At 38.1% G+C, this 27,931-nt stretch overlaps 5 protein-coding genes and 1 pseudogene across 5 annotated transcripts; all 6 read left to right on the top strand.

Annotated features, from left to right (window-relative positions):
- Positions 1-3,314: 3,314 nt before the first annotated feature.
- LOC116209821 (17.3 kDa class I heat shock protein-like) lies at positions 3,315-4,150 on the top strand. Its single transcript, XM_031543537.1, has one exon. The coding sequence runs from the start codon at positions 3,419-3,421 to the stop codon at positions 3,893-3,895; it is 477 nt and encodes a 158-aa protein (XP_031399397.1). The 5' UTR covers positions 3,315-3,418; the 3' UTR covers positions 3,896-4,150.
- Positions 4,151-6,376: 2,226 nt separating this feature from the next.
- On the top strand, positions 6,377-7,511 carry LOC116212226 (17.3 kDa class I heat shock protein-like). The gene is made up of 2 exons (XM_031546793.1): positions 6,377-6,416; positions 6,797-7,511. The coding sequence occupies exons 1-2, from the start codon at positions 6,377-6,379 to the stop codon at positions 7,276-7,278; spliced, it is 522 nt and encodes a 173-aa protein (XP_031402653.1). The 3' UTR covers positions 7,279-7,511.
- A 2,111-nt stretch (positions 7,512-9,622) lies between these two features.
- Positions 9,623-10,423, top strand: LOC116211190 (annotated as a pseudogene).
- A 4,843-nt stretch (positions 10,424-15,266) lies between these two features.
- Positions 15,267-16,126, top strand: LOC116211189 (17.3 kDa class I heat shock protein). The gene has a single exon (XM_031545445.1). The coding sequence runs from the start codon at positions 15,361-15,363 to the stop codon at positions 15,835-15,837; it is 477 nt and encodes a 158-aa protein (XP_031401305.1). The 5' UTR covers positions 15,267-15,360; the 3' UTR covers positions 15,838-16,126.
- Positions 16,127-18,551: 2,425 nt separating this feature from the next.
- On the top strand, positions 18,552-19,424 carry LOC116210047 (17.5 kDa class I heat shock protein-like). The gene has a single exon (XM_031543841.1). It carries the CDS (start codon positions 18,730-18,732, stop codon positions 19,204-19,206), a length of 477 nt encoding a protein of 158 aa, XP_031399701.1. The 5' UTR covers positions 18,552-18,729; the 3' UTR covers positions 19,207-19,424.
- A 3,467-nt stretch (positions 19,425-22,891) lies between these two features.
- LOC116212497 (17.3 kDa class I heat shock protein-like) lies at positions 22,892-23,798 on the top strand. The gene has a single exon (XM_031547140.1). The coding sequence runs from the start codon at positions 23,070-23,072 to the stop codon at positions 23,544-23,546; it is 477 nt and encodes a 158-aa protein (XP_031403000.1). The 5' UTR covers positions 22,892-23,069; the 3' UTR covers positions 23,547-23,798.
- Positions 23,799-27,931: the final 4,133 nt, after the last annotated feature.

Raw genomic sequence — 27,931 nt, 5'->3', positions numbered from 1 at the left:
CCGTGGAAATTTGTATACCCCTACTGTTAATTAGTTTATGTCATGCCGCTTTTTAATTAGTTTATGTTATCACGTCCTCCTCAGGTGGAGTATCCTTATGGAAGCCAAATAATTTTAACTCTTTTTTTTTTTCCTCCTTTAGACTTTAGATAAACTAACATAGAGAAAACCTTTTTCATGTTAAGGAAATTTATCAGCAATTGAAATTGAATTGAGCAGATTTGTAATTCAAGAAAGTCGTTCATGTGTTTGCGAAAATAATGTATACATACAAATTCAAAAATCATTTGAAATAAAGGGATTTTTTTTTAATCAGAGAAATAGCAGACCTCTGAGTGGGCCGAGTCTTGAGGACATGGGCCGAGTCCCCAATATGGACTGGCTTCTGGAATGTGCGAGAGAAGTCCACAGCACCGATATTTTTAGATTAGGGTCGGTTGTCGGTTGGGAAACACGAGAAACTCCCAGAAACCTCTGTTCAGAGTATTTTACTATTTTATACCCAATCAGGTGTCCTCTGCGGGTCCATCGAGTGATTGAGTCATCAGCGCATCACGCAAAACCAATTGAAGAGCTTCTTACCTTCACGAGTTCTAAGACTAACGCAACAATATCGCTGATTACGAGCTGGTTCGGCGGACTTCTTATGGTTGTCATTGTGTGTAAACTAAACAAGCCACACAATGAATTTAGGGAAAGATAATATCGAACAAAGAGAGTGTATATCGTATTCCTCATCCATTCCAAAGTTCTACCAAACCAAAATGTCTCTCCAAAAATTACAATTCTAATTCCCTAAATTCTCATTCTAAACCAATTTAATCTGCTCAATTTTTATCCTCATCGCCGTTCATGCCTTGGAGAAAGTAATTTAACAACATTATATTATTATAATATTATATTATATAAAGAGCTTATTTCAGGTCCCATTATGGGACGCTTTTTTTTTTAAAAAAATAATATATATATATATATACACTTTAATTTCTTTTTCAATTTCTCTTTCTTTTTAATGTTTTCATACCCGATTCGAATAAGATAACACGTAATTCGATTGATTTCACACGTAATCCGATTGATTTGTTCTGACATATGATTTAACTATCATAGTCGGATCTTTATATAAAATAATTCTATTTATAGTTGGGCCACTTATTTTCGAAAAAATTTCCCAACTTTTGTTTAGAAAATTCAAGAAAAATTTTCATACTAGACATTCAAATTTGGACATGTGCAACGGGAATTGAACTCTATGAGATCTAATCTCCTATTGTTTCTCAGTAGTTCCGTGATAGAGCAGTCGACTGTTAGATTGGTCGTAAATTAGAATTCCACTTAGGGAGATTTGATTTATTTTGTAGTATCTTTTTTTAAAAAATTTTAAATTGTGAGTGGAAAATTATTTCTCTCTTCTAGAGTCTTTGTCTTTTGTTTTAATTTTCTTTTTTATTTAGAATTTTTAAACCTGGCCCAACAATGTAGTAATGTAGTCAAGTTAAATGATTCGATCATTAAGATCAGAACAATTACTTCTAAAAAATTATTTTTTGCTTTTTTTTATCTAGATATATTTATCCTTATTACGTGCAAGTACTTTCCCTTTTTCTTTAGGAGTACTATATATAAAAATAATATCATTGACGGAAGCGAGTATTTAGCTTTCTAATATAACGTCTTGTTCGCAAGTAAAAATGATGGCTACAAGCTTTTCTATAATTTTCCTTGATCACGATATGATCTAACACCATGCATTTTACTTTATTTTTCTCTATCTATTTTACCTTTTCTAAGGAGGTATACGCATACCTCATACCATTTTTTTTTTCAAATTTTCACTCACAAGCATAAGCTTCTTTTTCTATATTGTATCGTTTGTAAGGAAGTCTACTAATTATACACATATTTTTTGAATTACAAGTAATATTTTTTCCCTTTATCCATATGAAATGACCCATAAACATTCCAAATATATTAGGTTAAGATATTATTAATCATATATAAAAAATGCAAGTATAGGAAACATTAATTTCTTAATATTACATCTGTCTAACATATTATTTGAGGGAATTTTTATACCCTTGGCGAAGCTCGGGCACGTTGCCTACTTCATATAAAAGAGAGAAATTTGCACCTAGAAATTCAAAATTATTGAAAATAAACAGATAAGTTTGGATCATTGTAAAGAGTTTTGGATAGAGAATGCATGGCAAGGAGCTCCACATAGTACATTCATGTTTGAATATGTAGATGTGTATATATATATATATATGTACATTAATTCAGAATTTTTTAAGTAAATGCTTGTCTTGAGCAGTTCTTTCTAGATTGACTTTTCGATTTTTCTCTCATTATTACTGGCCTACTAGCCGTGCAATGCACGAATTTTTAATATATTTATTTTATTCAAGGATCCACTAAAATACTTTTAGAAGACAAATATCACAATTAAAGCATTTGCTATTTGATCAATTCGTATTCCGGTAGGTTTGCTCCATGAGGAGACCACTGTGAGGAAACCAACACCTAAGCCACCAAATCTGGGTCACCACAGTGAAGAAGACCGCCATACGGAGAAGGTCGGACTCGAGTCGTCAAGAAGGAGGTGGTGACGCCCTCACCGCATCGGCCCTGTACAGAGGGATTCAGGAAAGCTTATTGCCTCAATAAATCATTCAAATGCCCTACAATGGTCCCTTGAAGGTTTCTTATTTCAATTAGCCCCCAGTAAACTCCCTTTCTTTCTAATTCAGTCCTTCAACTATCCGCACTTAACACTAGCTTTAGGATGGGGTATTACACAGCGTGTCCCTCCACATTCCCCAACTGAAGGAGGAGGAATTGGCCCGTGGAAATTTGTAGACCCCTATTGTTTATTAGTTTATGTCATGCCGCTTTTTAATTAGTTTATGTCATCACACCCTCCTCACATGGGGCATCATTATGGAAGTCAAATAATTTTAACTTTTTTTTTCCTCCTTTAGACTTTAGATAAACTAATATAGATAAAACTTTTTTCTTGTTAAGGAACTTTATCAGCAGTCAGAAATTGAATTGAACAGATTTGTAATTCAAAAAAGCCGTTCATGTGTTTGCGAAAATGATGCATACATACAAATTCAAAAATCATTTGAAATAAAGGGTTTTTTTTTTTATCAGAGAAATAGCAGACCTCTGAGTGGGCCGAGTCCCCAATATGGACTGGCTTCTGGAATGTGCGAGAGAAGCCCACAGCAACGACATTTTAGATTAGTGTCGGTTGTCGGTTGGGAAACACGAGAAACTCCCAGAAAACTCGGTTCAGAGTATATATCCAATCAGGTGTCCTCTGTTGGTCAATCGAGGGATTGAGTCATCCGCCTATCATACAAAACCAATTGAAGAGCTTCTTATCTTCACGAGTTCTAAGATTAACTCAACAATGTCGCTGATTCCGAGCTGGTTCGGTGGGCGAAGGAGCAATGTCTTCGACCCCTTCTCCCTCGACCTCTGGGACCCCTTGAAGGACTTCCCTTTCCCTAACAGCACCTCCCTCTCGGCTAATTTCGGGGAGAACTCGGCGTTCGTGAACACGAGGATCGACTGGAAGGAGACCCCGGAGGCGCACGTGTTCAAGGCGGACCTGCCGGGGCTGAAGAAGGAGGAGGTGAAGGTCGAGGTCGAGGATGATCGGGTTCTCCAGATCAGCGGTGAGAGGAATGTCGCGAAGGAGGACAAGAACGATACTTGGCACCGTGTGGAGCGGAGCTCCGGCAAGTTCTTGAGGAGGTTCAGGCTGCCCGAGAATGCAAGGATGGATCAGGTCAAGGCCTCCATGGAGAATGGGGTGCTCACCGTCACCGTCCCCAAGGTCGAAGAGAAGAAGCCAGAGGTTAAGGCCATTGAGATCTCGGGTTGAGGTTTCAATATTTGGGGTTCTGAGCAAGGAAGTGCATCTTTTGCTGGAGTCATCTAGTTTTGATCTGAGTCATGTGATTTGTGAAGATATATGTCGATGGTTATGTGTGTAATTTCTGGTACCTTGGTGTCATGCATGTCACGAAGTAATTAAGGTTTTAGTGCAAATCGTTATGTTGTAAGTTGTGATCAGTCCTCATCTTGACTGGATATTTCGTTGGCATTGTCTGCGCGGTTTTCAGCATACTCTTTTTCACTGGATTGTGTACAAATCTTGCCCATCTCAAGAAATGTAGCAGAAGTAATGGTCAGACAGTGGTGCCAAGTATCAACAGAAAAACGGTTGCTGCTATACTGACCAAAATTAGGAATGTAGGAGACTACATGCAAGTTGCGAGAGTGATAAATCCCATCCCATAGTTAATTAAATATGACTCCATGGAATGCCCATCGGAATGATCTACTGCGCAGCGTTATGCCAATAGTTATGAGCTCCTGATGGTGTTAAAAGATTGATCTTCCTAATTGTTTCTGGTTGCAAATGGAAAACAAAGAAGGGTTGTCATTTTAGGCATAGCTATAGTAGGTTTTTGATCTACCAGTGTAGTGCTATTAACACGGTTTGATCACTTGAGATGCTATCTGTTCATTAACTCCTGTTCAAATTGAATTGTCATACCACAGTTGTTTGACATTCGACCGCAAATCCCTCGTGGAATTTCTTATGACTGCAATTGCGTGTAAATTGAATGAGCCACGAGCCACACAATAAATTTAGGGAAGATAATATTGAACAAAAAGGAGTTTATATTGTATTCCTTATCCATTCCAAAGTTCGACCAAACCAAAATGTTGGTGCAAAAATTAATTATAATCCCCTAAATACTTTTTCTAAACCAATTTAATCCGTCCACGACGGTAACTACCAGAACCAAATTTCCTTGAAGTCCCCCCCGCCAAGCCGAATTTTATTTTATTTTAGTTTTGTTTGTTTGAGTTCCTTTTCAATTTTGGTTCCTTTTGAATGAACTGAGGATTCTTATCAGGGGATGCTTTTCAGTGGTTGAATGGGACAACTCTTTGTAATTCAGAAATCGTTTCATGTTTGCGACTTGTGAGGTAGTAGTTTTATACCTAGAATGCAATTTCATATGTAATAATTAGATAAGTTCGTATAATTATTATGGTAATGGAATTTTGAATAAGGACACTTCCACGTTGAAACTCTTTATATGACTAACCTTATATTACAGTAGAAAGATAAATGAAAAGGTTGACATCGAGACTCAAGATTTCTCGTGTTATTCAGTCAAAATATATATATATATATATTATTTATTTTTTTTGGGGGATACGAGGAGTTCTGTAGAGCTAATATAGGGAAACTGAGAATCAAACACGATTAGCCAGTCTCACTATGTGAATCAAACTTGAAAACTATTGATTATCAGCGACATGACATCTGACACTGTTCTGCACCTCGTTTTTCACTAAAAGTCATTAATTAGTACCCCTTAATAAAAATTCACATACAACGAGGAAGAAGATTTGCTATAAAAGCACAAGTTGCTGTCTGGGTCCATAAGATCTCAAGTTTGATTCTTGTCAGGGAGACTCATTTTATATAATTTTACTATTTCTATTTTTATATTATGCCACAAAATTCCTTCATAACCGGAAAAAACTCACATGTAATGTGTAGGAAATTCTATATGATTTTATTCATTGATGACTGCAATGCTTATCTCTATCATACAAAGCCAGAAGACTTCATTTGATTTTTCCCTTTCAATTTTCTCAAGTTACCTTTTCCACCTTTTATCAAAATAATAAAAGCCATTACATGAAGTATTTTAATATTAAAACTCAAGGATAAGTAAACACCGTTCTCACATCCTTTTATTCACTCCATTATTAATCTCTTATTTCCGTCTCATTTCCGCCGTATCTTTGACGCTACTTTTTTATTTTTAATTTTTAAAGCATGTCGAATATGCATTTCTGAAGATTTGGTGTACACCAAAAAATAATGATATTCACATTTTCTTTTGAAATTATATTTGCATTTTACTACCTTTACTAGTAAATGTACCCCTTTTGTTCTACAAAAAGAGAAAAAAAAATGTAATCCTTTTGCATGTAAATGTACGTATTCTAAGTGAAAGATTTTTATAACACTAATATATGTCTATCATCATATATTATGTCAAAAAATAGATGAAAAGTAGCATTTATTTAACGATTTCTCACACATAGTCCGTTTAATAATAATAATATAAACTGGGCTTTGATACTTCTTGAGAATTATATAAATTTGTGTCACATGTAAAAGACACTGTTAGTACTTAAAAGGTAAGCGCACAAAATGATACAAGCAATGAGAAATGAGGTTCAATGCAGCATCATCTGAAACTAATAAATCTCTTAGGTTCAAATTCTCTCTAATGGGCTTCTCATGCTACTTATATTTTCCCTCTCCTACATGTCCCCTCCTGGACTTGCTTTGTCTGTAATCGAAAAAGGCAAAAAAAAAAAAAAAGAAGCAAGCAGTAGCCTCATGTTCGGGGGAAAAGAAAAAAAAGAGGGGAAGCGGGCGAACCTCTCAGAGGGCCGAGATTTGAGCCCATGGGCCAAGCCTTCACTCCAATTGGGCTATAACATTCTGGAAACTACGCGAGAGTTCGACAAGTGTTCCTCGAATTCCAAACTCCGACAACCATCGGCTGTCGGGAAACGACCAGAACTCTCGTCCTTGTCTTTATAATTAGCCCGTCCGCGTCCGTCCTTCTCCAAGCTCAATTAACCGAGTGATCTGCCATTGCATGTCAAAGCGATTCAGAGCGACTCAAGAGCTTCTTGCCTTTCGCGAATTCAACCCTTCAAGGTCTCCGTTGCGATTGAGGGAAAAGGTCGCTGATTCCGAGCTGGTTCGGTGGGCGAAGGAGCGATGTGTTCGACCCCTTCTCCCTCGACCTCTGGGACCCCTTCAAGGACTTCCCTTTCCCCAGCTACAACTCCCTCTCGACTAATTTCCGGGAGAACTCGGCATTCGTGAACACGAGAATCGACTGGAAGGAGACGCCGGAGGCGCACGTGTTCAAGGCGGACCTGCCGGGGCTGAAGAAGGAGGAGGTGAAGGTCCAGGTCGAGGATGATCGGGTTCTCCAGATCAGCGGTGAGAGGAATGTCGAGAAGGAGGACAAGAACGATACCTGGCACCGTGTGGAGCGGAGCTCCGGCAAGTTCTTGAGGAGGTTCAGGCTCCCTGAGAATGCGAGGATGGATCAGGTCAAGGCCTCCATGGAGAATGGGGTGCTCACCGTCACTGTCCCCAAGGTCGAAGAGAAGAAGCCAGAGGTTAAGGCCATTGAGATCTCGGGTTGAGGTTTGATTGGGGATTCTGAGTAAAAGAAAGTAGATCTTCATTGGAGCTATGTCAAGATGGTGTACGATCATCGGTCCTGTTCAGTGTATGATGTAATTAGTGGTCCTTGGCGTTATGTATATATAAATCATCGTTATATAAGTTAAATTGCAAATCATCGTGCGAGTTGTAATCTTTCAATGTGATCTATGAAGAAGCCATTCTGCTCGGTTTTGCCTGGCATGCTCTCCAATATTGTCCAATTGTGCCTATTCTAACTGATGGAGCATCGCTGACCCATCCGGATAAAAGGAGAAGTAATAGAAAAGGATTACCTGTTTAGACGAAGGAAATTAGAAAGAACGCAAGAATGATGGATGGACCCGGAAGGTAGTTAACCGACTCAACCGAATGCCGGCTGAGGTGATCATCTGGTTGGTTCGCCCCTCATATTTTCAAATAATGGTGCCCATTTCAAGAATTGGAACATTGCTCACTGATCAAAAGAAAAAGGATTGCCATGATGATGCAGAGAGATTAAGGACAATAGTTCTGATAGGTAACTAACTGAATCAATCAAATGCCTGCTGACCGATCTGTTGTGCTTGCATTATGGCAAATCGCGAAGATGCATTTTGCGGTGGGTGGCTCTGTTTTAGAAATTGTTTCCATATGAAAACTTTTTAACTCAGATTTTGACCCGTATATCTGCTCTAGGTTATGATTTAGCCATGAGAATCCGCCAAATATTTGTATCCCTTGTTAAACATAGCATCGGAATCGATAGGATGAGCCCAGCCAAGTTTCTACAGCAGCGGAGAGCAATGTTTGCATTGTCGGGCCATTGTAATTTGTACGTAAAGTAGCGAAAATCAAGGAAGAACGTGTGAGTATTAGCTCCAAGTCCGCAAGATGAGCAGTCACGTCAGCCGGCTCTTCCTCTTGCATTTATGGAAAGTTCAGCTCAAAGGATAATACTTTGGGCGTCGAGGATTTCTTAAGTTCATCGATTGCAAGCATTGCGCTAATGTTTCCCTCGCATCTACTTGGTGCTATAGACGATCACATGCTAATAATTAGAGCAAATCAATCGCACTCTTTATTCGGAAATGAATTTCGGATTCGAGCTCCTTGTTTGCGGCTTCTGCTAGTTTACTTTGGAGGGAGTAAAGAATTCTGTTAGTACAAAATCCATGAATGGGTGATAATTAACGTAATTTGCATATAGCTATAATCGATTTTCGATGTAGTGAAGGGACAATTCATACTTGTGGTTTGCTACGCCGTGATGAGCTACCATTGTGATGGTATTACATGGTTACTTCGTACACCAATCTGACATTGTTCATTCATCAGCACCACTATTTTCCAATGGCATTTCCTTCTATGATTCTGAATATTTCAATACGAATCTCAGGCGGCGGCGTGTAAATAAGGAAAAAATAAGCTTACTATAGGATGAAGAACTTGCTTAAAAGTTATGAAAGATATAATTAGGGATTGAAAATTTATCAGGTAGGACAAAACGGTTAATGATAACATAGACGTGACGGAGTACATTGATAAACTTTTATATAATTTTACTATTTCTAATTTTATACTATGTCATAAAACTCCTTTATAATTGAAAAAAACTCACCTGCAATGTGTAGAAAATTCTATGCTGCGGTCATTATATGGTCCAATCACATTTTACATCATTAAATGATTGAGATTAATTATATGTTTTATTTCATTAATGATTGCAATGCTTATCTCTATTATACAAAGCCAGAAGACTTCATTTGATTTTTCCCTTTCAATTTTCTCAAGTTACCTTTTCCACCTATTATCAAAATAATAAAAGCCATTAGATTAAGTATTTTAATATTAAAACTCAAGGATAAGTAAACACCGTTCTCACATCCTTTTATTCACTCCATTATTAATCTCTTATTTCCGTGTCTCATTTCCGCCGTATCTTTGACTCTACTTTTTTTTTTAAGGCATGTCGATCATGCATTTCTGAAGATTTGGTGTACACCAAAAAATAATGATATTCACATTTTCTTTTGAACTTGTATTTGTATTTTACTACCTTTACTAGTAAATGTATCCCTTTTGTTCTACAAAAAGGGGGAAAAATGTAATCCTTTTGCATGTAAAATGTACGTACTCTAATTGAAAGATTTTGATAACGCTAATATATATCTATATTCATATATTATGTCAACAAGTAGATGAAAAGTAGCATTTATTTAACGATTTCTCCCGCATAGTCCGTTTAATAATAATATAAACTGTGCTTTGATATTTCTTGAGAATTATATAAATTTTTGTCACATGTAAAAGACACTGTTAATACTTAAAAGGTGAGCGCATAAAATGATGGAAGCAATGAGAAATGGGGTTTAATACAGCATCATCGATCAGACGGCAGTTTTCCTCAGCGATTCAGAGCCAACCAACGGAGAGCTGAAGTCTTCAAGTTCCCTGTTCAAGCAGACAACAATGTCGCTGATTCCGAGCTGGTTCGGTGGGCGAAGGAGCAACGTCTTCGACCCCTTCTCCCTCGAACTCTGGGACCCCTTTAAGGACTTCCCTTTCCCCAACTCCACCTCCCTCTCGACTAATTTCTGGGGCGTTCGTGAACACGAGGATAGACTGGAGGGAGACCCCGGAGGCGCACGTGTTCAAGGCGGACCTGCCAGGGCTGAAGAAGGAGGAGGTGAAGGTCGAGGTCGAGGATGATCGGGTTCTCCAGATCAGCGGTGAGAGGAATGTCGAGAAGGAGGACAAGAACGATACTTGGCACCGTGTGGAGCGGAGCTCCGGCAAGTTCTTGAGGAGGTTCAGGCTCCCTGAGAATGCGAGGATGGATCAGGTCAAGGCCTCCATGGAGAATGGCGTGCTCACCGTTACCGTCCCAAAGGTCGAAGAGAAGAAGCCCGAGGTCAAGGCCATCGAAATCTCGGGTTGAGGTTTGATTGGGGATTCTGAGTAAAAGAAAGTGGATCTTTATTGGAGCCGTGTCAAGATGGTATGTGATCATCGGTTCTGTTCAGTGTATGATGTAATTATTGGTCCTTGGTGTTATGTATGAATCATCGTTACATAAGTTAATTGCATATCGTCGCGTGAGTTGTAATCTGTCTATGTGATCTATTAAGAAGCTATTCTGCTCGGGTTTGCCTGGCATGCTTTCCAATATTGTCCACTTCTGCCCATTTTAAGAATTTGAGCATTGCTCGCAGATCAAAGGAAAAAGGATTGATTAAGAACGATAGTTATGATAGTTAATTAACTGAATCAATCAAATGCCTGCCGATCGGTCTATTGTGCTTGCATTATGGCAAATGCAAGCACAAAGATGCATTTTGCAGCCAATGGCTCTGTTTTAGAATGGCTCTATTTTAGAAATTGTTTCCGTGTGAAAACTTTTAACTCAAATTTTGACGTATATATCTACTCGAGGTTATGCTGTAGCTATGAGAATCCGCCAAATATGTGTATCCCCTATTAAAACATAGCATTGGAATCGTTAGGATGAGCCCTGCCAAGTTTCTCCAAGAGTGGAGAGTAATGTTTACATCGTCGGACCATTGTAATTTGTACGTAAAGAAGCAAAAAACCAAGGAAGAACGTGTCAGTATTAGCTCCAAGTCCGCAATATGAGCAGTCACGTCAGCCGGCTCTTCCTCTTGCATTTGCAGAATATTCAGTTCAAAGGATAATAATTGGGACGTCGAGGATTTCTTTAGTTCATCGATTGCAAGCATCGAGCTAATGTTTCCCTCGCATCTACTTGGTGCTATAGATGATCGCATGCTAATAATTGGAGCAAATCAATCACGCTCTTTATTCGGAAATGAATTTCGAATTCGGGCTCCTTGTTTGCAGCTTCTGCTAGTTTATTTTGGAGGGAGTGAAGAATTCTGTTAGTACTAAATCCATGAATGGGTGATAATTAATGTAATTTGTATTGAAGGGTTATCTTCTTGTAGGCATATAGCTATAATCGATTTTCGATGTAGTGAAGGAACAATTCATATTTGTGGTTTGCTACGCCATGCTGAGCTACCATTGTGATGGCATTACATGGTTACTTCGTACACCAATCTGACATTGTTCATTCGTCAGCACCGCTATTTTCCAATGGCATTTCCTTCTATGATTCTGAATATTCCAACATGAATCTCAGGCAGTGGCGTGTAAATAAGGGGAAAAAAAAAAAGAGGCTTGCTATAGGATGAAGAACTTGTTTAAAAGTTATGAAAGATATAATTAGGGATTGAAAAATTATCCGGTAGGACCAAACGGTTAATGATAACATAGACATGACGGAGTACATTGATAAACTTTTCACCCTAGATGATGGAATTATGTAATTAAGCATGCACGATTTACCATAATTATAATAGCTATGCGTGACGCGAGTGCACAATCTAGTTAAGAATTGCTAAACATTGTTCTCACTGTAATCTGATAGATTAGCATTGACTTTTCTGTCAACATTGTTCTGCAATTGATGGTTGTCGATTCTAATTAAAATATTCGTACTCTCTTCTATTAGCACGCATAAACAGTTAATTGTTAAAGTCTTGAAAGTCGAGAAGAGGTGTAAAGGTAAGGCAGACCTAAACAAACAAAACAGTCTCAAGGAGAAAGAATTAACTAGCAGTAGGGTAACACACAACCTTATTTTGAACCAAGAGTTCCGAGTTTGATTCTCAGTGAAGGGCATCATGTTTCTTTTATTTGCGTCTTCCTATTCTATTACTAAATTTATGAACTCCTTTGTAATAAGTAGTCTCAAGGAAGAGAGAGAAGCAAAACTAAAAAGGGTAATTTACATGTAAAATCAAGTGCCTTTCAATTTATCCTACTTTCAGCATGTACTTTTAAAAATTTTTGTAAGATCACACCGTCTATTTTCGCCCCATGTCGTTAATCGTCAATATTTCCATTAGGAAGCTTACTTGGTATGTAAAATCACAGCATTATAATTTTGCTCCAAATCTAACGCGCCGTTAGTTGACCACCAATTTCTCTCTCAAGATGCCTATGTGGCACGCCCATAAAATACAAGATTAAGATACGAACTCATACGATAAAAAATCGTTGAAATCCGATATGCAGGTGAGTTTCAATAGCCTCTTGAAGGTGCTGGTTTGGGCTGTCATGGACGGACCCGGATTGTGCAACATCTCAATTTCGAGAGTTCAATACTTTCTATGAAACTCCAAATTCTGTAATATAGGTGTCTACGGAAACCTCACAAATTATATTTTATAAACAAATCAGACTTCAAAACATGGAGAAATCTGTTTGAAAAGATAGGTCGAAGTTTACAGTTCATCATGATTTTTAGAAACTTCGAATCCAATAACTTTCAAATCGTTTAATGAAATCCAAATCCGTAAAAAATCACGGATTCCTTGTGATCAGAGGAGTCTATTCACGTATGAAATTCGACAAGAGATCATCTATACTATTATTTGCCATTAACTACCTCCAAGAGCTTTCTCGCTCTATAATGAAGTCTAGTCAACCAAGAACAATAATAGTAAATCAGAAATAAGGCCGAAAGCTCATTAAAATACTTGAATACGACAAATTCATAGGCCTTAAGTCCTCCATTTGATGAGCTAAGCCCCTGTACTCATCTCCACAGACCTCACAGCACTCTGCCATCTTCTCTCTCTCACTCTCTCGCCAGAGTGGGAACGAATGAGTTGCCAAACCATTTCCAAATTTTCCCTGCAAAACCGAATGCAATTTTAATTTGCCAAAATTTGTCGTTCCTAATTCTTTTGCTTCTTGCAATTTCTTGTAAAGAGGAATTCTTTTTTTTTTCCCCTCAAACCACAATGAGGATCCTTCATTGATATTCAAATGGAAACATTGGTCTACTGCTAAAGCGGATACAGAGGAAAACATCCAAGCACTACACATGAATTACAAGAGCATGACACATTTCATTAGTCTATCAGACAAAAGTACAAAGAAAATTAGACTTAAAAAAGTCACAACAAGTAAGAACATTATAATTGTAGTAAGCCATCTTGAAGAATCACGGTGAAACACCTTCCTGTAACAATACACCACGGACCCCAGCGAAAATCGGTATGGGGATCCTCAGTCCAGTCCATTAATCCATGGTGAATTTCTATCTTCGTTGCAGGAGATAGAACCAGAAGAATGCCTTGGGTCGGTATTCGAGCGCAGGTTGCCACCGCATATTACAATTCCTAGACAATCAAACCGAGGAAACTAAAGCTCAACCTAACCTTAATAGCCCAATCCCAAGGAACTAGCAGCTAAGCATCTAGAGCTCCTTCGATCGGTTCAAACCAGCGACAGTCAATAGGGAGTCGACCTGTTCATATCAATAACAAAAAGGCAAGCCACAAAATTGATTTGAATGGGGGAAGGAAGATCAAGCCGATCATAATCGTAATCCTTGATGTAATGGGTGGGGATATTGTCGCTGAAAAAGATGATGGGAAGACCGAAGATAATAAGCTATCACATGAGATGAGAAAAATGGACCGGTAAATGAGCAGGCAAGTGGAGATCATCCTGGCATAGGGGGTCGATCATGAACTCGACCCGATCGGGACCTAGGCAGACCCGAACACAGCCTGACCCAACCCGATCACAGCCTGACCCGAACAAAACAGTAGCAGGTCAGCTCCTCCATCGGAACCAAATAGATTGCTGGATAGAGGGAGTGCGACCTCTCGGATGGGGAGGAGGGTAGTGGGAGGTCAACGCCATCGAGTAACACCACGCCGCCAAACGGAGAGGAGGAAGGGAGGACCACTATCACAGCCTAAAGAGCTAACCCCAATTATTCCATTTGTCTAAGCCGCCATGGTGTGGTCTTGTTGCTTCGTGAGTAGACCACTGTGATGAGAACACTGTGAGGAGACCAACAACTATGCCACCGGATTTGAGCCACCACAGTGGAGAATACTGCCATACGGAGAAGGTCGGACTCGAGTCGTCAAGAAGGAGATGGTGACGCCGTCATTGCGTCGGAGTCGGACGTAATCGCATCACCGCACCATCATTACCCATCTGAAAAAAGAAAAGAGTCGAAAAAAGAGTGGAAGGAGGGGGCCATCATGAAAATTAAGACCACAATAGGATAGAGGAGGGGTCTTAGCTTCCCGATGGCGGGGGTGGTGGTGCTCGACAAAGGTCGGACATGCCAGGCAAAGAGGTTAAAATGAGGATTTCCGATTTGTTGCAGAAAGAAGAGAAATGGGGGTGGGGTGAGAGGGGTGCGAGAGAGAAAAGTGACATGGTGCTGAGTTTGTTGTCACTGAGACCTAAGAGTCAGCAAGATGGGACCAGTAAATTCGCTGACGGAGAGGTATGAAATAACTCAAGGATGTCAGGTTCCCAATTGAAGCATGAATTGGCCCATGGAAATTTGTAGACCCCGATTATTGTAGTGAAAATAATAAGCATCTTACTATTTGTTTATTATCAAAAATAAAAAATTTCATGTTGAACAAGAGAACCCTTAGTATTTTACAAGTGACCTAATTGACAGTCATTCGACACACTACGACATGCCGCTTTTTAATTAGTTTATGTTATCACGTTCTCCTCATGTGGAGCATCCTAATAGAAGCCAAATAATTTTGACTTTTTCTTTTCTCCTTTAGACTTTAGGTAAACTAACATAGAGAAAACTTCTTTTCTTGTTAAGGAACTTTATCAGCAATTGAAATTGAATTGAACAGAATTGTAATTCAAGAAAGTAGTTCATGTGCTTGCGACAAATTCAAAAATCATTTGAAATAAAGGGAATTTTTTTTTTATCAGAGAAATAGCAGACCTCTGAGTGGGCCGAGTCTTGAGGACATGGGCCGAGCCCCCAATATGGACTGGCTTCTGGATTGTGCGAGAGAAGTCCACAGCACCGACATTTTTAGATTAGTGTCGGTTGTCGGTCGGGAAACACGAGAAACTCCCAGAAATCTCTGTTCAGAGCATAAATACCCAATCAGGTCTCTTCTGCGAGTCCATCGAGTAATTGAGTCATCAGCGCATTTACATAACCAATTGAAGAGCTTCTTACCTTCACGAGTTCTAAGATTAACGCAACAATGTCGGTGATTCCGAGCTGGTTCGGCGGGCGAAGGAGCAATGTCTTCGACCCCTTCTCCCTCGACGTGTGGGATCCGTTCAAGGACTTCCCTTTCCCGAGCTCCACCTCCCTCTCGGCTAATTTCGGGGAGAACTCGGCGTTCGTGAACACGAGGATCGACTGGAAGGAGACCCCGGAGGCGCACGTGTTCAAGGCGGACCTGCCGGGGCTGAAGAAGGAGGAGGTGAAGGTGGAGGTCGAGGATGATCGGGTTCTCCAGATCAGCGGTGAGAGGAACGTCGAGAAGGAGGACAAGAACGATACTTGGCACCGTGTGGAGCGGAGCTCCGGCAAGTTCTTGAGGAGGTTCAGACTCCCCGAGAATGCAAGGATGGATCAGGTCAAGGCCTCCATGGAGAATGGGGTGCTCACCGTCACCGTCCCGAAGGTGGAAGAGAAGAAGCCAGAGGTTAAGGCCATTGATATCTCCGGTTGAGGTTTCAATATTTGGGGTTCTGAGCAAGGAAGTGCATCTTTTGTTGCGAGTCATCTAGTTTTGATCTGAGTCGTGATTTGTGATTATATATATGTTGATGATTATGTGTGTAATTTCTGGTACCTTGGTGTCATGCATGTCACAATGCAAATAAGGTTTAAGTGCAAATCATTATGTTGTAAGTACCTTGGATGTTTCGTTGACATTATCTGCGCGGCTTTTAGCGTACTCTTTCACTAGATTGTCCAAATTTTGCCCATTCCAAGAAATAAAGCAGAAGTAATGGTCAGACAGTGGTGGCAAGTATCAGCAGAAAAACAGTTGCTGCTATACCGACCAAAATTAGGGATGTAGGAGACTGCATGCAAGTTGCGAGAGCGATAAATCTCATTCCATAGTTAATTAAATATGACTCCATGGAATGCCCATCGGAGTGATCTGCCGCGCAGCGTTATGCCAATAGTGCTGAGCTCTTGATGGTGTTAGAGATTGATCTTCCTAATCGTTTCTGGTTGCAAATGGAAAACAAAGAAGGGTTATCATTTTAGGCATAGCTATGGTAGGTTTTTGATTTACCAGTGTAGTGCTATTAAGACGGTTTGATGGCGTGAGAGGCTTCCCGTTCATTAACTCCAGTTCAAATCGAATTGTCATGTCACAGTTGTTTGACATTCGACTGCAAATCCCTCGTGGAATTTCTTACGGCTGCAATTACGTGTAAACTGAATGAGCTATTTAGGGAAGATAACATCGAACGGATAGAGTTTATATTGTATTCCTCATCCATTTCAAAGTTCAATCAAACTAAAATGTTGGTGCAAAAATTAATTCTAATCCCCCTAAATACTTTTTCTAAACCAACTTAATCCCTTCGTGACGGTAACTGCCAGAACCAAATCTCCTTGAAGTCCCTCACCAAGCCAATTTTTTTTTTTTTTTTTAGTTTTGTTTGTTTGAGTTCCTTTTCAATTTTGGTTCTTTTTGAATGAACTAAGGATTATTATCAAGGGATGCTTTTCAGTGGTTGAATGGGACAACTCTTTGTAATTCAGAAACCGTTTCATGTTTGGGACTCGTGAGGTAGTAGTTTTGTACCTAGAATGCAAATTCATATGTAACAATTAAATAAGTTCGTATAATTATTATGGTAATGGAATTTTGAATAGGACATTTACACGTTGAAACTCTCTCTATGACTAACTTTATATTACATTAGAAAGATGAATGAAAAGGTTGATATCGAGATTCGAAAGTACAAGATTTCTCGTGTTACTCAAAGTCACTAATCTTTTCCTTTTTTTCGGGATACTTCTGTAGAGCTAATAGAGGGAAACTGAGAATCTAATCAATAAAGGACACCATTAGCTAATCACATTGTGAGAATCAAACTTGAAAACTATTAATTTTCAACGAGAGAAAGTCTGACATTGTTCTGCACCTCGTTTTTCACTAAAAGTCATTAATTAGTATCCCTTAATAAAACCTCACATACAATGAGGAAGAGGATTTGATATAATGGCACAAGTTTTCGTCCAGGTTCATGAGGTATCGGGTTTGATTCTCGTCAGTGGGATCCTTTTATATAATTTTACTATTTTTATATTTATACTATGTCATAAAACTCTTTTATAATCGAAAAAAACACACATGCGTGTAGGAAATTCTATGCTGCGATCATTATATGGTCCAATAACATTTTACGCATTAAATGATTGAGATTAATTATATGTTTTTATTCATTAATGACTGCAATGCTTATCTCTATTATACAAAGCCAGAAGACTTCATTTGATTTTTCCCTTTCGATTTTCTCAAGTTACCTTTTCCACCTATTATCAAAATAATAAAAGCCATTAGATTAAGTATAAAACTATTGAAACTCAAGGATAACTAAACGCCGCTCTCACATCCTTTTATTCACTCCTTTTTTAATCTCTTATTTCCGAGTCTCATTTCAGCCGTATCTTTGACTCTACTTTTTTTTTTTTTAAGGCATGTCGAATATGCACTTCTGAGGATTTGGTGTACACCAAAAAATAATTATATTCACATTTTCTTTTGAACTTATATTTGCATTTTACTACCTTTACCAGTAAATGTATCCCTTTTGTTCTACAAAAAGGGAAAAAAATGTAATCCTATTGCATATAAATGTACGTACTCTAATTGGAAGATTTTTAGAACACTAATATATATCTATCTTCATATATTATGTCCAGAAATAGATGAAAAGTAGGATTTATTTAACGATTTTTCACACATAATCCGTTTAATAATAATATAAACTGTGCTTTGATACTTCTTGAGAATTATATAAATTTGTGTCACATGTAAGTGACAATGTTAATATTAGAAGGCCGGCGCACAAAATGATACAAGTAATGAGAAATGGGATTCAATGCAACATCGTCAATCTCAAACTGAAACTAATAAATATCTTAGTTTCAAATTCTCTCTAATGGGCTTCTCGTGCTACTTATATTTTCTCTCTCCTACGTGACCCCTCCTAGACTTTCTTTGTTTGTAATCGAAAAGGGCAAAAAAAAAAAAAAAAAAAAACTTGGTGGGGGGTGGGGGCTTCTGTGTGGGTGTGGGGTGTTGTGGAAAAAAGTGAGGAAGCAGGCAAACCTTTCAGAGGGCCGAGATTTGAGCCCATGGGCCAAGCCTTCATTCTGGAAACTACGCGAGAGTTCGACGACAGTTATTGAATTCCAAATTCCGACAACAGCCGGCTGTCGGGAAACGACCAGAACTCTCGTCCCTGTCTTATAAATTTCCGTCCTCTGTAACTCCCCGCCTCAATAGAACGATCAGACAGCAGTTTTCCTCAACGATTCAGAGCTAACCGGCGGAGAGCTGAAGTCTTCAAGTTCCCTGTTCAAGCAGACAACGATGTCGCTGATTCCAAGCTGGTTCGGTGGGCGAAGGAGCAATGTCTTCGACCCCTTCTCCCTCGACCTCTGGGACCCCTTTAAGGACTTCCCTTTCCCCAACTCCACCTCCCTCTCGGCTGATTTCCGGGAGAACTCGGCGTTCGTGAACACGAGGATAGACTGGAGGGAGACCCCGGAGGCGCACGTGTTCAAGGCGGACCTGCCGGGCCTGAAGAAGGAGGAGGTGAAGGTCGAGGTCGAGGATGATCGGGTTCTCCAGATCAGTGGTGAGAGGAATGTCGAGAAGGAGGACAAGAATGATACTTGGCACCGTGTGGAGCGGAGCTCCGGCAAGTTCTTGAGGAGGTTCAGGCTCCCCGACGACGCGAGGATGGATCAGGTCAAGGCCTCCATGGAGAATGGTGTGCTCACCGTCACCGTCCCCAAGGTTGAAGAGAAGAAGCCAGAGGTTAAGGCCATTGAGATCTCGGGTTGAGGTTTGATTGGGGATTCTGAGTAAAAGAAAGTGGGTCTTTATTGGAGCCGTGTCGAGATGGTGTGTGATCATCGGTCCCGTTCAGCGTATGATGTAATTACTGGTCCTTGGTGTTATGTATAAATCATCGTTATATAAGTTAATTGCATGTCATCGTGCGAGTTGTAATCTGTCAATGTGATATATTAAGAAGCTATTCTGCTCGGTTTTGCCTCTCATGCTCTCCAATATTGTCCACTTGTGACCATTTTAAGAATTTGAGCATTGCTCGCAGATCAAAGGAAAAAGGATTGATTAAGAACAATAGTTATGATAGGTAATCAACTGAATCAATTAAATGCCTGCCGGTCGGTCTATTGCGCTTGCATTATGGCAAATGCAAGCACGAAGATGCATTTTGCGGTGAATGGCTCTGTTTTAGAATGGCTCTATTTTAGAAATTGTTTCCGTGAGAAAACTTTTAACTCAAATTTTGACATATATATCTACTCAAGATTATTCTTCAGCTATGAGAATCCGCCAAATGGGTGTATCCCTTATTAAAACATAGCATTGGAATCGTTAGGATGAGCCCTGCCAAGTTTCTACAAGAGTGGAGTAGGGCACGTGTTTGTATTATATATAAAATAAAAAGATATTGAAGAGGTAATTGGGTCTTTAAGGAAAAATATGTTTTCTTATTTACATATTTGGATTTATATTTGTAACAACGCATCTATATTCTAAATATGTAATACAAACATTTCAAATACAATTCATGATATTTAGTACTTTTTCTACTAAAAATATGTTTTGAAACTAACAAAAAATTATTTGTTTTACACATTTATACAAGGACATAATATTACTTAAATAAAAAATAGATATTAATTTTTTTAATTTTAATTTCATTTAGTTCTTTATTTTCTACTTTCTAAATTTTACTGTCTTCTATAAAAGTTCCATTTATTAGAATTATCTTCTACTTTACTATTTACAAAAATTTAGTTTGATGTATTAATATGCCTTTATCTCTTCATTTAGTACTCGAAATCTTAGCTATATCATTGAATTTGTACATATATTTTATGATTATGATTATAAGTCAATGTATTTTTTGAAATGTAACATTAATAAAAATAAAAGAAATTAAAAGATTATTTTGAAAAGCTTTAGAGTTTAGACCCGAATGTTGAATTAATTAATCTTGTATCTTGTAAAAGTAGGGCATATACAAGACGATGCAAAAGATGAGGAAATTCCATAATTCTTTAGATTTTAATTGGGTTGTAATGATTATGTGGTTGAATTATGAGAAAAAGTGTGAAAAAGTAATAAATAGTTGATGTAATTTAATATTAAAAATTAAATTGAGTATAATGAAGTTGTATGTGAGTTTATGTATGTAATTCACCTTTTTTACTTTGAAGTGTTGATTTTTGTTGTGTAGTGAGTAGAATTAAAATTAGAGTTAAAAATGGTGCGTTTGGTTTCAGAGTTAAAGTAATTTTGATTTTGATTGTGGAAAAGGACAAATGATTGTGTAGTATGTTGAGTTAAAATTAAAATTAAAATTTTTGACTTGGAAAATGTATATTTTTGTTGCGTAGTGTGTTGAGTTAAAGTTAAAGTTAAAGTTAAAATTAAAATCTTTGTGATTTTAACTGCGAAATCAAACGGAGTCTTAGATTTTTGACATGAGTACGTAGTTCATAGGATCTTGTCAACCATACGATTCGTTCTGTCAAATCAAACAAATAATATTATGTTGCCCATAATCCTGTTTTTCTTCAATTTTCTATCGAATATTTTTTTTGCCTCATTTTTGTTATAGTGAATTGAATGCCATGTTGGTGATGTTTTCGGTTATATATACGGGGGCAGCCTTATTAGTATAAGAATATGAAGGCAGAATAAAATGCGCGGGGAGTCTCACTATCAATATAGAACTCGGGAATTCCAAATGGAAACTTCTGCCACTGTATTAAAGTCCATTCCTCTGTGTGACATTAACATTTTGCTAGTTAGGTGGCAAGAGCAAAGTAGTCGAACTCTTGCCTTCACCAATAATGTTCGAATTAAGCACCCAGTTTGTGACTAGAAAAAATCTACATGTATCCATGGATAGGTATATGTATTTCCTTTCTTTACTTTTTCCTTTATGAAATAGTGATGTGTAAATTGGATGAGCCCCAATGAATTTGAAGATGTTAACATATATGGAAGAAAAAAATTTAAACGTCTAGACACATATACAACTTGTTTAAAATTTACCAAACATGCTTAACGCGATAAGAAAATTAAAGTTAGTGCATTTTTTTGCCAAAAAATAAAGTTCGTGCGAAAACTAAAAAAGATTAAAGTTCTTGCTTTTTGGGCCATTAACCCAAAATAATATAATTAATTAATTGTCATTAAATTAAGGATATTATAGTAGTCTTAACTCTTTTTGTAACTACCAACTTTCACCTTTCTCTCCCTCCTCTTCCCTCTCTTTCCCAAGTTCCCTCTTTATTCTATATTCCCTCACCATTTTTTATTAATTTTATTATTTGAAATTATGATTACTGAAATTATTTTTTATTTTTATAAAATAATATAAATATATATGTGTCAAAATTTAGGAAAAATTATTACAATTTATATTAAAATACACTTTAGTAAATATTTGAAAAGAACAAAAAATATTAATCAGATAGTGTGTAGTGCAAGCAAGAACCTATAGAGAATAATATCGAGAACAAAAGACAAAAGAGGGTTAGATAAAAAAGGGTTTGAACTCGAAACTTTTTGATATGTCCGCGTTCTCAAAGGCGTGATGCAGACATATTTCTAGTTGTGATTATATTGTAAAAATGTCACTTATTAAAGACATTTTAGTTATCTTCACAAAAAAAGGTATTATCCATTTTTTATTGATGATTATTGAATCCAACTTGAAATAAATCAACAATCAAATTTATACAATTCATATAGAAAATCAATAAATTAATAATATATAATATTATTTATTGAAAAACTCTCGCAAGTAGTGTGAGAAAAAGCCTATAGAGAATAATATCAAGAACAAAACACAAAAGAGGGAACAAAAAAAAAAGATTTGAATTTGAAACTTTTTGGTATATCCGCTTTTTCAAAGGCACACCTCTTTTTATAAAATCTACATGTAGTGAGAGCACTTTTAGTATTATTTATTGAAAAATTCCTGCAAGTATTGCGAGTACACGTCTCGATTTTGGAAAAATACATGAATTTCTATCACGTAAAAAAGGAAAATTATAAAATTTTTTTGGTAGAGGAAATTGTAAATTTTTAAGGCCCTGTTTGGATTCGAAGTTAAAATCACCATGATTTTAACTTTAACTTTAACTCTACACTACACAACAAAACACACATTTGAAAAGTCAAACTGGTGGGTCCCATATCTTATTCAAACACACAATCTCATTATACACAATTATCTACTACATCCATTTATTTTATTTAAAGTCAAACTGGTGGGCTCACAAACCCTTGTCTTCTTCCTCAGTTAAAATTAAAGTTAAAGTTTCGTTGACTTTAACTCCGAATCCAAACTCGAAGAGTGGTGTGAATGTGTGTGGCCCATGAAACAGAAAGCAGCCGAACCTTTGAGGATGCCGAAATTTGGGCCCTTGGGCTCAAGATTCTAGACCGTTCCCGAAACTTCGACGACAGTTTCTGGAATTCCAAATCTCCGACTATAATCGGCTGTCGGGAAACGACCAGAACGTTCGTCTGTGGTCTTTATAAATAGCCGGCGCCTCTCCCTCTCTGCAATTCGATCGAGCGATAATTCAGAGCAGACCAAGAGCTTCTTAACTTAGCAAGTTCGGTGTTCAAGTTCTCCGTTCTGTCTGATAAAAATGTCGTTGATTCCAAGCTGGTTCAGTGGACAGAGGAGCAATGTCTTCGATCCATTCTCCGTTGACCTCTGGGACCCCTTCAAGGACTTCCCTTTCCCCAGCTCCACCTCCCTCTCCACTAACTTCCGGGAGAACTCGGCATTCGTGAATACGAGGATCGACTGGAAGGAGACCCCGGAGGCTCACGTGTTCAAGGCGGACCTGCCAGGCTTGAAGAAGGAGGAGGTGAAGGTGGAGGTGGAGGATGACCGGGTTCTTCAAATCAGCGGGGAGAGGAGAGTTGAGAAGGAGGACAAGAACGATAGTTGGCACCGGGTCGAGCGCAGCTCCGGCAAGTTCTTGAGGAGGTTCAGGCTCCCCGAGAACGCGAGGATGGATCAGGTAAAGGCCTCTATGGAGAATGGTGTGCTCACAATCACAGTCCCGAAGGTCGAAGAGAAGAAACCAGAGACTAAGGCTATTGAGATCTCGGGTTGAGGTTTCATTAGGCGTCCTAATGAAGTAAGGAAGTGATCTCTCTAGGAGCCCAAAGTAATCTAGATTTAATCAAAAGCAATGTCGAGACGTTCATGATGGTTGGTGTTGATCAGTGGATAATGTAATTACTGGCCTTTCGTGTTGTGTATGCCACTGTGTAAGTTTGTTTGCATATCATTCTGTAAGTCGCAATACGTCTTGTCCTGGTCTATTTTCAAATTTTTTATTAAGATCGTCTCTTGGTTTGCTCGGCATGCCCTCCAGCATATTGTCCAATTGTGCCCATATCATGGAGCACTGCTCGCACTCGCAGATATTATCGAAAGAAAAAGCGTTACGTAGGATAATGCTGAGACCGATTGGGATCAGTGAAAGATACGTCTGATAGGAAATTAACTAATTGGGAACAAATGCCCACCGGTGTGATCTACAGGCGTTGTATTGTGCGAATATTGCCAAGTTCCGATGTGTAGTAGTTAACGTATGATAAGCAATGGTATTGTGCTGCTGCCCTCCAATGGCATTATCTTTTTACTTTACTATTTACAAAAAATTATTCTGATGTATTAATATGCCTTTTATCTCTTCGTTTAGTACTCTAAATTTTAGCTATATCATTGAATTTGTACATATATTTTATGATTATGGTTATAAGTCAATGTATTTTTTGATAACGTAACATTAATAAAAATAAATGAAAATAAAAAATTATTTTGAAAAACTTTAGGCCCGTACGGTCGAATTAATTATTTTAGTATCTTGTAAAAGTAGGGCACATGTAAGGCCATGCAATATATTTTATGATTATGGTTATAAGTCAGTGTATTTTTTGATAACGTAACATTAGTAAAAATAAATGAAATTAAAAAATTATTTAGAAAAGCTTCAGGCCCGTACGGTCGAATTAATTATTTTAGTATCTTGTAAAAGTAGGGCACATATAAGGCGATGCAAAAGATGAGGAAATTCTCGGTGCGTTTGGTTTCAGAGTTAAAGTAATTTTGATTTTGATTGTGAAAATGACAAAATGTTGTGTAGTGTGTTGAGTTAAAGTTAAAGTTAAAATTTTTGACTTGGGAAATGTGTATTTTTGTTGTGTAGTGGGTTGAGTTAAAGTTAAAGTTAAAATTTTTGTGATTTTAACCCTGAAAACAAACGGGCGAGTATACAATTCTTTGGATTCTTCACATGAGTACATAGGATCTTGTCATTACCATACGATTCGTTCTATAAAATCAAACAAACAATATTCTGTTAGCCATAATCCTGTTTTTCTTCAATTTTCTGTCGAATATTGTTTTACCTCATTTTTATTATAGTGAATTGAATGTCATGTTAGTGATTTTTTCGGTTATATATACGGGGGCGGCCTTGTTAGTGTAAGATTATGAAGGCGAAATAAAATGGGCAGGGGAGTCTTTCTATTAGTATAAAACTCGGGAATTCCAAATGGGGTCTTGTCACGGTTCCTCAGTGTGACGTTAACATTTTGCTCGTCAGGCGGCAAGAGCAAAGGAGTCGAAATCTTGCCTTTAGCAATAATGTTCGAATTAAGCACCATGTTTGTGATTAGAAAAATATCTTTGTTTTCAGTAATTTTTTTAAAAATGAATTTGGCATATATATCCATGGATCATATGTATTTTCTTTCTTTCCTTTTTCCTTTATGAAATAGTGATGTGTAAATTGGATGAGCCACAATGAATATGAAGATGCTAACATATATGGAAGAAATTTTTTTTAGAGTTTACGAAATATCACGCAATTTTCCTTTTATAAATTTTATGACACTCGGATATTATCACGACGCATGTAACATTAAGTCATTAACATTAAACCATCAATTAGACAAGGCAAGAGCATTCTCATCATCCTCCCGACGGTGACGACTAGAGCCAAATCTGTCCTCAGCCAGGTAAAATTTTTATTTATTCTTTTTTTTCCCTTAAAGGAAGCCTTTGAGACAAATTATTGTGCGATTATGCTGGACCTGCTAGGTTTATGTGATGCTACCCAGTTATTTTGCTGATAGGAGAGGAAAATTTTTGTCATTCCCTAATCTCAGCATAAACTCGTTAATTGTCCTTTTAGATTAGCTTTTCATGTTTAAACCAGGAAAAAAGGCCATTTTTGCATATTCTAAACTCTCAAGTATATCAATTATACTGATTATATATGTTTATTAATCTTATGATGTCGTATTATTATAAGTTACCAAGGATGGTCTGGTTTCACATTAAATAATTTTTTCTAAAATAATCATACTATATTTATGTCTAATTAATAAAAACTATAAATTAGGAATTTAAACATAAATCTCGAAAAAATAACCATCCGCTTATGCTAACCTCGCATTTTTCTCTGCTTCATGTTCTCTTTCTATCATGCCTCATCAATTATTTCCGATCTCTTACTCCTATATGATTCAGTTATATAAACTTAAGAAAAGATAAATATATAGCGCGTGGCTCGCCCTAGTCACCTTCTAGGCATACTTAAATAATGTTCACTCCATTAAAATATATGTGCGAAAATGTAATAGACATAATATATTTATATTGCATTTACTAGAAAAACTATTATGTGATCTAAAGTGTGATATATAAATCTTTTTTTCTTTTCTTTTTGAATCAATCGGTTGTGCCCTTTATTCATACTGTAAACACCAAGATTCGTCCAATACAGCCAAGCCCCAAGATTTGGGAATAAGAAAAAAGGTGAGTAGTTTTAGATTATCAGATGAGTAGTTTTCTAAACACATTTAATTGAATTTACTTGTATTTAACATATACCAAAATATCATTATGGATATATTTTGACACTCAAATAGCATCAACTTTATTGTTATTCTCTACTAATTTAATATAAACGAAAGTTGTGTGCAGTACCATTTTACAAAAGAAAGTAATGCGGGTTCGATTATAACCCGATATATCACAATGAAAAAATATACTGACTCTTTAATAAACTCACTTTATCAATTTTTCTTGGATACCCATTTCATCTTAGGTGGCACCAAAGTGGGACCCCACAAAATTGAAATGGGACTTCCCATTGTGGATGCTCTTAAATTATCATGTTTTAATGGATTTAGATGTATAGTCTTTGACAGTTTTGCTCACTTGAACTAAAAGAAAATATAGCGGTTTATATGGGATTGGATCTCATAACTTATCAGCTCGAGTTTTTAAGTTGAAAGTTGAGTCCAACCCCGTATAAGCCCAAATGAAAATTTCACATGGTATCAGAGCGCCTACGCTCCTGGACCGTTTGAAATCTTTTCGTTTGCAGGATGTCTGATGTCAGCGACGAGGAGAGGAGTCCAAGGATGAACGTTGGCTCATCTGGGAACAAAAAGGCAGGGGACAGCTCAGTGAAGAGCATGGAGGTCCCGCCGGTTTACCGACTAGCTTCGTCGGATAGCACAGGAGCCCAAGTGATCGGATGCACCTTGAACGGTGACAATTACCTGACATGGTCGTGGGCCATGTTAATTGCACTTCGGGCAAGAAATAAGCTGGCTTTTATCGATGGAACTCTCGAAAGACCGGGAGATGATGATCCTCTCAGAGAGAGGTGGGAAAGGTGCAATTCCACCGTATTGGCGTGGATGTTTAACACCATGGAAGGGAGTCTACAAGCCACGGTCGCCTACGCTGTGGATGCAAGAAGCCTGTGGGAGGATCTAAAGGAGAGATTTTCCGAAGGAAACCAATCTAGGGTTTTCCAAATTAAGACAGACATCTGTCTGCTCAAGCAAGAAGGGTCGAACGTTCGGGATTATTACGGGAAACTGAAGTTGTTGTGGGATGAACTTGAATTTTACCTTGAACACCTGGGATGCAGCTGCGGGGCGAGCGGCACGATTGCGGCACAGAGAGAGACTGAGAAGTGTTACCAGTTCCTTATGGGACTAACCTCGGATTTTAATACAATCCGGTCAACGATTCTCAGCATAGAGCCATTACCGAACCTCAATAAGGTGTATAAGGTGGTGGCTAATGAAGAGCGGCAGAAGATGTTGGCGCGGTCGCGAGAGACTATCCCTGAATCGGCTGTCTTCCTCGTCAAAGATGAAGCAGAGCACGGGAAATCTGGAATGAGTAGGTTGCAGAGCTTCAGGGAGAGAGGGACCTGCGGCCACTGTGGGAAGTTGGGCCACGGGAAGAATAATTGTTGGGCTTTGATTGGATATCCGACTTGGCATCCCAAGTCCAAGTCCAATACAGGAAAATGGGCTGGGCAAGGGCAAAGCAAGCAAAGCAGTGGGCCGAGAGGCAAAGCCCAAGTCCAGCGAGGCCCAGACAGGGCAAATGCTGCATAGACGACACAAGGGACAGTTTCGCGGACCGAACGCTTAGAAGCCCTGCCCGATGATCAATTTC

Source organism: Punica granatum, chromosome 6, assembly GCF_007655135.1.
Source record: "Punica granatum isolate Tunisia-2019 chromosome 6, ASM765513v2, whole genome shotgun sequence".
Lineage (NCBI taxonomy): Eukaryota > Viridiplantae > Streptophyta > Magnoliopsida > Myrtales > Lythraceae > Punica > Punica granatum.
The sequence above is the reverse complement of the archived record's forward strand: the minus strand, read 5'-3'. Positions and strand labels throughout refer to the sequence as shown.

Bases quoted from the DNA above. Each gene is read 5' to 3' on its own strand.
- LOC116212497 (XM_031547140.1), top strand. From the start codon at position 23,070: ATGTCGTTGATTCCAAGCTGGTTCAGTGGACAGAGGAGCAATGTCTTC.
- LOC116212226 (XM_031546793.1), top strand. From the start codon at position 6,377: ATGTCCCCTCCTGGACTTGCTTTGTCTGTAATCGAAAAAG. The intron at 6,417-6,796 runs GCAAAAAAAAAA...GTTGCGATTGAG, and splicing joins TTTGTCTGTAATCGAAAAAG to GGAAAAGGTCGCTGATTCCG.
- LOC116209821 (XM_031543537.1), top strand. From the start codon at position 3,419: ATGTCGCTGATTCCGAGCTGGTTCGGTGGGCGAAGGAGCAATGTCTTC.
- LOC116210047 (XM_031543841.1), top strand. From the start codon at position 18,730: ATGTCGCTGATTCCAAGCTGGTTCGGTGGGCGAAGGAGCAATGTCTTC.
- LOC116211189 (XM_031545445.1), top strand. From the start codon at position 15,361: ATGTCGGTGATTCCGAGCTGGTTCGGCGGGCGAAGGAGCAATGTCTTC.